The sequence below is a fragment of the Misgurnus anguillicaudatus genome, chromosome 11 (genome assembly GCF_027580225.2).
Source record: "Misgurnus anguillicaudatus chromosome 11, ASM2758022v2, whole genome shotgun sequence".
NCBI lineage: Eukaryota > Metazoa > Chordata > Actinopteri > Cypriniformes > Cobitidae > Misgurnus > Misgurnus anguillicaudatus.
Window position 1 is genome coordinate 24,865,169 of NC_073347.2, and position 11,111 is coordinate 24,876,279.

An 11,111-nucleotide genomic window follows, 5' to 3' on the forward strand; every position below is an offset into this window, starting at 1 on the left:
CACAGGGACACGGTGTGTGAGCTTAAGATTGGAGAGAACCAATGACCTTTCTTCCTAACTCACTTATTCACACACAGCATGTAATTATATCAACCTACAGTAATGGCATTTACCGTGCACCTTTACAAAAAATTGAGATGTCATTTTAAAAGATGTGTATATAGGGAACCTGAACATTGGTGTGTGTGTGTGTAAAAAAAGTGATTAACTAATAATACAGTTTACACACACGCAAGCCGACAGATGCTGCAAAACACTGTTAGAAAGGCCAGCACACGTTCACATTCATTTCTGTGTCCATATGTTGAATGAAAATGCAAAATGCATACTGTTTATTCATTTCACAGCCCATTGCCTGTTTAAAATGTGTAACAGACTCAGTAGCCCCATCTGGAGCAGCCCGGCTTTTCCTCACGGACTTCAACGTTACCCATCATACCTTGCTCTCGGGTTTATAGAGAAAACTCTGGAAATTGCTGTGAGGGAGACTCGGAAGTTAAAGTGTGAACGTGTGCCATACGTGTTTCATACACGCATGCTTTCCTAATTCTCACTTTGTAAAACAAGGTGTAGACAGCACAGTCACACAGGTCTCACTTTCAAAGTGTGAATATCTGGAATCGCTCGGTATGCTTTTGATTTGATTTGATTCTTACCTACACACACCTACTTTTAGGAGTGATGTCAGTGAGTTCTTCTGTTTGCCGTGTCCTTTACAGCGTTCTTCTTATCGGACATTGGCTGACATTGTTGATATTTGGCTTTAATCAGCCATTGACTCGGGTAAACAAAACCAATCTGCTGATAGAGCAAATATCAGCCTATGAAGCGTCCTCTTCCTCACCTTCACCGAAACAGTAAAGACACTTTGATCATTAACCTTTTGCCTGTATTTAACAGCTGTGATATTGACATTACTTGTGTTAACCATACTTTTTTTTTACTTACCTGCCAATAAGAGTTTTTAGGATAGCTTTGTTCATGCTCAGTTTGCAGTCAAGGAATTTTGCGCTATTCACTTGGAAAGGAATTTACATTATTTTTAGTGCTGGGCAAAGATTAATCGCATACAAAATAGAAGTGATTTTTTGCATAATATATGTGCGTGTACTGTGTCTAATTATTGTGTATATTTAACCACACACACATTCACATATTCATTTCAGAATTGTTTTACTTATATATCTTTTTTTATATAGAATATATAAAAATATAAATAAATATATATAAACATGTAAATGTTTCTTAAATACATACATGAATGTGTGTGTATTTATTTATACATAATAATTACACACAGCACATTTTATTTTGTATGCGATTAATCGCGATTAATCTTTGCCCAGCACTAATTATTTTATAACAACTAAAGAAATGTCAAGTAAAAACAGTTTTCTAATGAATAATTATGAAGTAATTTCTTCATTTAGAAGTTTTAAACTACAAAATATAAATATGCTTTCTTAACCTACAATTGTTTAAGCACCTTGAAAATTAAAGGATTAGTCAATTTTCTTAAAAAAATCCAGATAATTTACTCACCACCATGTCATCCAAAATGTTGAGGTCTTTTTTTGTTCAGTCGAGAAGAAACCATTTTCTTGAGGAAAACATTCCAGGAGTTTTCTCATTTTAATGGACTTTAATGGACACCAACACTTAACAAAGTTTTTATGTAGTTTAAAATTGCAGTTTCAAAGGACTCTAAACGATCTCAAACGAGGCATAAGGGTCTTATCTAGCGAAACGATTGTCATTTTTGACAAGAAAAAGTTTGCGTATATCTCCGGTTATATGACGCGCCAGCGCAAACCTCACGTAATTGTGTAATGACGTCGAAAGGTCACATGTTACATATATGAAACGCACATTTGCGGACCATTTTAAACAATAAACTGACACAAAGACATTAATTAGTATCATTCAACATACAACAACGTCGGAATGGTCCTCTTTCTCCACAATTCTAAACACTGGGGCATAGTTTTGCATACGTCCTCCGTGACCTCTTGACGTGATGACGTATTGCGTGAGGTCGCACTGGCGCGTCACATGACCAAAGATATACGAGAAGTTGTGGTTTAAAAGTGCATATTTTTTACTTTTGTTGTCAAAAATGACAATCGTTTTGCTAGATAAGACCCTTCCCTACTGAAAAATCCAGCTAAGACCAGCATAAGCTGGTAGCTGCTTTAAGGTGGTTTAAGGTGGTTTACGCTGATCCTCCCAGCCTGACAAAGCTGGTCATGCTGGTGGGCCAGCTGGTCTTCCAGCCTGACCAGCTTAGTCCAGCTAGACCAGCTTAAAAAGTGACCAAAACACAGCTAGACCAGATGCTACACCAGCTAAAACCAGCTCACCAGCTTATGCTAGTCTTAGCTGGATTTTTAGTAGGGTTATGCCTTGTTTGGGATCGTTTAAAGTCCTTTGAAATGGCAATTTTAACCTGCATTAAAACTGTTACGTGTTGGGGTCCATTAAAGTCAATTAAATGAGAAAAATCCTAGAATGTTTTCCTCAAAAAACATAATTTCTTCTCGACTGAACAAAGAAAGACATCAACATTTTGCATGACATGGTGTTGAATAAATTATCTGGATGTTTTTTAAGAAAATTGACTATTCCTTTAAGATTAACACCAACTTCTTAGTGTCACTGAAGAAAACAAATAACACAGATTTATAACAACATGTGGATGTGTAAATGACAAAACATTTATCTTTAGTGGAACTACTGTACACCTTTAACATTCAAAGACAGGATATGTCACATTGTGCTGTAATAAAAATCAATACTATAAACAGTATGTATATGCACTTTGTGGTAGGGGTGAACTGCAGTTAATAGGAACTTGTGAAGTACAGAAATGCCCAGATCAAGGTCAGATGGGAACACTGGTCAAGCATGCAATCCTTTCAACATTTAGAATTCAATTCCAGAGGTCTGGATGATTGAACACAACATTACACCAATCCAAACCGAGATCCATAACATCCATATCTGCCCAGCTGAACTGACGGGAATGAGTTCGGTAAAGTGGTCTAATGGCTGACAGGACAAGCAATTATCAGTTTGTGAAATTGAATGGGTCTGAAACAGGTACTGAAAGTACAAATTGTACAATAATTCTAATTCAGCAACATTTGAAGCTGTTTAATTGATCTACATAAATATTGTGAGTGTTAGGTATTGCTTTTAGTAAAGTTTTGTTTATTTTGTCAAATCTTTGATGGTGGTCAACCAATGTTTTTTTTTCTTTTGGTTGATATTGATTTTGATATTGAGAAAGCAAGAAATTACAGTAAATAAGGTACAGAAAGGAAATTGTGAAAATAATAAACATTTGTTATGTATAATATTGATAAATACACCCTTTAAAGTATTTGAACACTTGAATATTTACTACTGTGAATCTGACATGGCATTTTTTGAATAAGACTTTGGTGCTAAGAGTGTTGTCAGATAAAGTGAAAAGTGAATAATGATAAGTCAATTTACTGTCAGACTTTGGCTTTACATCACATGATGGTTTTTTTTTTCTAAACAACAACTTTAACTAACAGAAAGATTTATTGGCTGATTAATAAGTTTATTCGGCAGATGCCGATAATTAAAAAATCCTATTATCTGACCATATACACTGCATACATCGGTCTACATCACTAATCTTTGGTAATTGGAAGAATAAGTAACTAAAGTTTTAAATTATCTATCAATTTTTAGTGGATAAATAACAGTCAAAATTACAAAAAGCTCATTAATACAAAAAACTCGACCATGAAAATCACAGTTGTCTTGTTGTACCTGTTACTTGTTTCTATGGCATGATGTTTTCTTATTTTTGCTTTATTTGAGATTCCTGAACTTCCAGCTGCTAGGCTAGCTATCAAAAGTTTTTGTTTACCATAAAATTAGCACTTAATTTTTTACAACCCGTCTGAGATGCACAAAACTTCAATAAGTGACACATGAGCGAGATTGCGATGTAATACGAGATAAATGAAAGTAGATAGCCTATCTAACAGCCTATAGACCGTTTCAGCAGTAATAACATAAACAAACGGCATTCCTGGAACAAACATAACGTTAAATTCTGGTTAACTCCGCAAAGAATCAATGACAAGTTTGTGTATTTCTGAAAACAAGCTAAATAAATAACAAGTAGATTACCTTAGTAGATTACCTTAGTCTAAATCACAGCTAAAGTTTATAAAAAATAACTTACACTGAGCTAACATCAATGTGTAAAATGTGTATGATACAATCTTAACTACAGATCGGCTACCAAACCTCCCATCAAATAGCGGTAATCCATGATCGCCGTCTTCCCTTGTTTTTAGGAAACTAAAACATTTGTTATTTTCGACAAGGTATTTGTTCCAGAGTTCAGTTTAGTCAGACCATTAAACAAACAGAGACGTAAAGTTCCGCTCAGACGGCAATCGCATTACCGCCCGTGTGTATGAACCCATCTATAGACCGTTTCATTTTGCGCACGTGTGGTGACTCGATAAGCGTCTGGTCCGAACTTTACTTCCGGTTTCTGTTTGTTTTATGGTCTGACTAGTTGCTGAAACTGAACTCTTAAACAAATGTTTTGGGTTCATATGTGATCTACGTGTTGTTTATTTTGCTTGTTATATAAATAAAAGACTTTTAAAGGACTTTGTTATTATTTATTCTTCGCAGAGTTTACCGGAAGTTACATGATGACCACGGAAGCCGCTTGTTTATGTTGTTACTGCTGAAACCGTCTATAAAGATAACAATCGTCGATAATCAGGGCTTGACATTACCGGGTTGGTGGGTGTTAATGTCAGCCCCTGTCGATAATGGTTCACTCAACATGTCAGAACCTACTTATGTCTATTTATTATTCATTGTTTTGTGTTAATATTAATATTACAGTATTATACTATTATATACTATTACAGTACTTTGGTTTGCTGTAGGCTTACTGTTTATGCTTGTTCACTGTGATGCTTATTGTATTACACTGAAACATTAGAGCAGAGCAGAAAGTTCAGGTTTCCGCCAATGATTCAGGCGCGTCTTTTCACAGCATTTTTACTCTATTTTCAGCACAGAGAGATGATTCCATCCAATTTTCTAAGTGTGAGATAGTATGCTGCTGATAGGATGTGCACTGACCCAGGTAGAGCAGGTGGCAAATGATTTGCGAAAGGACTTTATTTACTGCTCAATGTTATGTGTCCAAACTCACCTGATACACAACACTGTTATTTAGTCTGTCATTTGATTGTTAGATACAAACTGAGCCTAATCACCCATTGAAAGCAGTTACTGGGTGTTTGTAAAAGCTGTTTTACCCAGCCAGTCCTGAGACTGTGATAAGAAGCTTTCACTGTAGAAGAACGCTTGAAAACAACCATTATTTTTAGGCGCCGCTAGTGCACCCTTAAAAATAAAGGTGCTATCAAAAGTTCTTTATAGCGATGTCATTATTTTTGTTTTTTCCAAAGATCCTTGCAACGTAAGGTTCTTAAAAAAAACTATTCTTTCTTGCCTTCTTAAAGGATTAGTCAATTTTCTTTAAAAAAATCCATATAATTTACTCACCACCATGTCATCCAAACTTTTGATGTCTTTCTTTGTTCAGTCGAGAAGAAATTATGTTCTTTGATGAAGGCATTGCTGGATTTTCCTCGTTTTGATGGACTTTGATGGACCCCAACACTTGATGTAATTTAAATGCAGTTTAAAATTGCAGTTTCAAAGGACTCTAGATGATCCCAAACGAGGCATTAAATACAAAATATGCACTTCCAAACCACAACCTCTCCTCCTCCTCCGGTCATGCGACGCGCCAGCGCGACCCCACGCAATACGTCATCAGAGGCCACAGATGACATATGCGAAACTACGCCCCAGTGTTTACAAGTGTGGAGAAAGAGACCCGTTCCGACGTTGTTGTATATGGAATGATACTCATTAATGTCTTTGTGTCAGTTTATTGTTTAAAATGGTCCGCAAATGTGCGTTTCATATATGTAACACGTGACCTTTCGACGTCATTACGCAATTACGTGAGGTCGCGCTGGCTTGTCACACAGCCGGAGGAAGAAGAGAAGTTGTGGTTTAAAAGTGCATATTTTTTATTTTTCTTGCCAAAAATGACAATCGTTTCGTTAGATAAGACCCTTATGCCTCGTTTGGGATCGTTTAGAGTTCTTTGAAACTGCAATTTTAAACTGCAATAAAACTGTTAAGCGTTGGTGTCCATTAAAGTCCATTAAAATGAGAAAAATCCTGGAATGTTTTCCTCAAAAAACATAATTTCTTCTGGACTGAACAAAGAAAGACATCAACGTTTTGGATGACATGGTGGTGAGTAAATTATCTAGATTTTTTTTAAGACTAATCCTTTAATAAGAGACCGGTGCAGAAATGACATGCCTCACCTCCAAAGTAGAAACATTTTGCATCTTGATGCATTATAGAATAAAGTGACTTTGATCATAATGATATGGGAACTTCCATGTGGGTTTGCTCTCATCCCACATCCTTAACCACCCACTAATGTTGTAAAAGAAAAAATGACGTCAGGAGTTGCACGCATGCACCATGCTCAAATTTGTATGAGTTATCTAAACGTCTGTTTGTACAAGGAATGTGACTCTTTGTGGTCATCTCATATTTCCGTCTGAAAGGAACTACCCCGCCACAGTACATTATTTGTAATCAATCTGTAATATCAAACTATTTCATGAAACAAATGCAAAAAACAATGTCCCAATAATATAATGCATAGAGCAAACAGAAGGAAGTACAGTTTTCATGATACCCTTGAAACGGTACCCAATCTGTAGCTGAAAGGGGTCAACTGCACCATTCATGATTAATGAGAGCTTCAGGTCTGTCCTTAAACACTCGAACACACAAGTGTGACACATTGATCAATATAGGCATGTCAGAGGCCGATCTATCTAAGTTAAAGCTACTTGCCAAAAGGCTGCTGTTTCAGCAGTAATATATCCACCATTCTAGGCAGCCCTAACATTTGAACTTGTCTTCCTGCTGCACAGCTTACTGACATCATCTGTCAACCTAGAGAGGAAAATGGAGAGAGAATGCATTTTCTTCATGCATGGGACAGAGTGTACATGACGTTTATTTTTTTTATTGATATAATTTAAATTGAGTGTTTTTTTTCTTCTGCTTTTCAGATAAAAAGACTGCAGTAATTTCATGTAACTCATATAAAGATTTATGGGAGATCATATAAGACAAGGTAATAAAACTGACCATGCATTTTATAAAGCAGTTGATTAAAATCCTTTATCTCTCTATGGACCAGCGCATCGCACAAAATCAAAGACTCTGAACATGCTGTACATCAACCCTTTATTCAGCTGTAACATCTCTATCCAGCTTCTTTCCTTCATGGCTTCTCCTTCCTCTTATTAAAATATGCATGCACTCTTTCCTTCCATCCGTCTGACAGACACATTAGGGAGATGGTGTACAGCAACATGCCATCTTAAATGCTGTCATTGCCCATGAAACATTTAAGAATAGTTCCTGTCCCACATCAACTGCGGAAACATTTTAATTAAACTGGTCTGTTTGTTAAAAAAAACACCTGTCAATCAGTGCTGTTATTTAATTTGATATATTATAGAGCATCAAAGTCACAGCTAGCACTGGCTTTAGTTACAGTATCTCCCGTAACAGATTTCTGATTCATAAATAATGGAAAGCATGAGATATTTTTACCCTGAGAACTAAAGAGAAAAGTGCTGTTGATTTTTTCGAGGTCCTGTTGCAGAACTATTAAAGGTTCAGAGGTCCTAGACTGGTGTTGCACGCCATGTGCTGCATATCTGACCGATGAGGTGTTCGTGTACTGCACATCATGTGACTGCAGGTTTATTCTTGAGGTTGTGCGTGCATTTATGTTTTGGTGCATTTTCATTCTCTTTTATCCCATCTGGGTACGCAGTTTCAATATCCTGAATGCTGGAAGCATCCGTGATGCTTCCTTCACTCTTAAGAGATGCGCTACGCACCAGAGAATTCCTATTTTGGGTGAAAAGTTCTCCCATATGAAGGAATGGCTGTTTTTCATCTTCTGGGTTGAGTTGATCAAGCTCCACCAGGGCTTTTTGTCTTTGATAGTATTTTGAGAATTTGTTGAAGATGATGCTGATTGGAAGAGCGACCACAAGCAGGCCGCAGATGATGCACAAGGTGGCAACGAGCTTCCCGGCCACCGTAACGGGATACGTATCTCCGTATCCCACCGTGGTCATGCTGATCGTCGCCCACCACCAGCCCACAGGTATAGTCTGTATTTCAGATGACTTATCTTCTCTCTCCACAAAATATATAAGCACGGAGAAAATAGAAATTCCTACTGAGAGGAACAGGATGAGGAGTCCGACCTCATGGTAGCTGTGACGGAGAGTCGCCCCAAGCGAACGCAGCCCGACCGAATGCCGCGCCAGTTTGAGAATGCGAAAGATACGCATGAGGCGCAAGATCTGCACGACCCTCCCCACGTTCTCAAGCTCCTCGCTTTCTTCTGCATCGGCGGTTTCGAACGCAAGAGTGGCGTAAAATGGAATGATAGACGCAAAGTCAATGATGTTTAGAGCATTGCAAATGAATTTGCGCAGACATGGCGTGACAATTAATCTTAGGATGAATTCAATAGAGAACCAAATGATACAAACGATCTCAAACACAGCCAGCTCAGGGTTCTCCACCGGTTTGTCATTATCGTCAAACTTGTTAAACTCGGGCATGCTGTGAATACACATGGCTACGATACTCATCAACACCACACTCAGAGAAAACACAGCTATTACTTTCGAAAAATGGGAATATCCGGGATTCTCCAGTCTTAGCCAAAGTTCCTTGCGCTTCTCCGAGCACCAGGTGCCCTCAAACTTCTCCAGGTCTTTATCAAAAGCAGATAACTCCTCCATAGAGGAGTCCAGGCTGTCGTCTAGCTGGTTCTGCGGGTCATCATCATTTCCCCAATCAGGATCTCCCACAAACTCTTTCTGTTCTTGAAATTTGTTGCTGCAGCATGCGTCAAGGTGAAGCTCTTTAATGCCCCAGTATTCCAGCTCCTGACTAAAACTAAACACACACAACTCTTCCATCAAGTGGATCCTTCCCGTGTGATAGAAATTCAGCACGTAGCGGAAAAAACGTGGGTTGCGGTCAAAATAATATTCACGGTCGGCTGCGGCATAATCGTCACAAAGTTGGAGAATAGCAGCCTCTGATCTGCAGCAAAGCAGTTGGGCCAACCGAGTATAAGGGAAGCGCTGGAGGAGAACTCGTTCAACTCGCTGCTTAAAGCCACCGACATTGAGGTTGATGAAGCTTTCCTCTGGACCTTGGCGGTGCAGGACCTGCCCATACACCATGATGAATCCCAGAACATAAAGGGGTTGTTGGACGGAGAGAAATGCTGAAATGTCAGCTATGGCTCCATGCCTATAATGGGGATTTCAAAAAAACACCGGTTAGAATTTAAAAGAAAAAAGCTGATTTACTTCACAATAACACTTAATTCACATACTATTCTCTGAAGAATGAATGCAAATAATGAAACATCATAACCGGCTCACTATACTCAACGCTACGGCGTCCACATCTGGCATTATTATTCTGTGTATGACAGGACAAAAACTTAATCAGATTTAAATGCTCGGGCAGAAAGACAGCTGATTCTGTCTGTAACAACTGTGATGGGATAAAAGCATTGAGAAGCACAAATCAGCCTTTAAAGCTGCTAATGGATATTGATTCTGTATAGTGTCATAAACAAAACCTCAGTGATCATTTTAAGCATTTTAACACTGACTTTGACTTTCTCATAGTGCTATTGAGCACGTTTAAAAAAGAAAACGTTTTAAAGATTTCAAGAATGTGAGCAGTTATTAGTTCGGACATGCAGAGTGCTTCTGCACCCACATCAAAAAAATGCTGTAGTATGCTTTAGTATTTACAATAGTAAACTGAAGTAAAATGTATACTGTACTACACTCTAAAATAAGTATGTTTTAATTTTTTACACATTTTTGTGTTGTGCTATTTAACACATTATGTGTCATTATGTGTTAAAATAAATAAAAGTGACAACACAATTTGTTTTAAAAGTAATGCATTTAGTGTGTTGTCACACAATAACATTGATATAATATTTTTAACATTGATAGTATACTAATTATGACGCTTTTAATGCATACTGAAGTGTTCTGTGGTGTCGTATACTTTAAGTTTTAATGTGGTACGGTTCACAACACTTTAGTTTCAAGGAACTTTGCTACAGTTTTCTATTGTAAATACTCAAGTATACTACACTGTCAGAAATAAAATGGTCTTGTTGTCAATGGGGCAGTCACCTTGCCAAAACGTACACCTTTGCACCTAAAAAGTTAAATTTTAGCACCTCAGAGTTACATATTATACATGCAAATGTATACATATCTGTACATAAAATGGTTCATATTAGGACAATTCTTTAAAGTGTACTGCCATTGACAGCTGGGACCATTTATAACAGTGTACTGTATTTTATTCATGTGGTTAAACTTAAACCTGATACAAATATAGCAGTAAAGCAGCGTTGTTTAAACAAACATAAACTCGACATAAAAAAACAGTACAAACACAATAATTAAATGTTACATACAGAAAATGGTCTAAGTTCGCGTGAACTTTTCTGAAGACAGCAGGTGGATAAATGCGCGTAACCTGCCGTCTCTCATTTCTAACTCCAGCACCAAGGACAGCACCAAAGTTAACTAACCCAAACCAAAAATGAAATGTTACCTTCTTTCCTCTTTCCTGGCGTCAGTGCACTGCAAAAACATTGGGTGTAGATATTGACATCCTCCAGCATCTTCCCGGGGACAACACAGCACTCGTTCGCACTGTTTGCCCCATGTCCCGCAGCGGACTGTGGCGGGTGGGACTCTCAGCACTGATTATTGTGGTACTATGCGCTCGCGGTGCCTCGGGGCAGCTGTGCGTCCGTACGTCACTGGCCCGTGGCAACTGGTGCGCGCTTTTACGCTTTCCAATCGAGGACGCGCCTCTCACGCTCCACGTTGCGGCTTTTGAAAGTACTG

At 38.0% G+C, this 11,111-nt stretch overlaps 1 protein-coding gene across 1 annotated transcript; it reads right to left on the reverse strand.

Moving 5' to 3' along the window:
• Window positions 1-7,351: 7,351 nt before the first annotated feature.
• Window positions 7,352-10,971, reverse strand: kcns3a (potassium voltage-gated channel, delayed-rectifier, subfamily S, member 3a). Its single transcript, XM_055170389.2, has 2 exons — window positions 10,813-10,971; window positions 7,352-9,471 (listed from the first exon to the last, which is right to left on the reverse strand). The coding sequence occupies exons 1-2, from the start codon at window positions 10,851-10,853 to the stop codon at window positions 7,875-7,877; spliced, it is 1,638 nt and encodes a 545-aa protein (XP_055026364.2). The 5' UTR covers window positions 10,854-10,971; the 3' UTR covers window positions 7,352-7,874.
• Between the last annotated feature and the right edge of the window lie 140 nt (window positions 10,972-11,111).

Excerpts from the sequence above, each read along its gene's own strand:
- kcns3a (XM_055170389.2), bottom strand. The coding sequence starts at position 10,853 with ATGTTTTTGCAGTGCACTGACGCCAGGAAAGAGGAAAGAAG. Across the intron at positions 9,472-10,812 it reads GCCAGGAAAGAGGAAAGAAG|GCATGGAGCCATAGCTGACA; the intron begins GTAACATTTCAT and ends TCCCCATTATAG.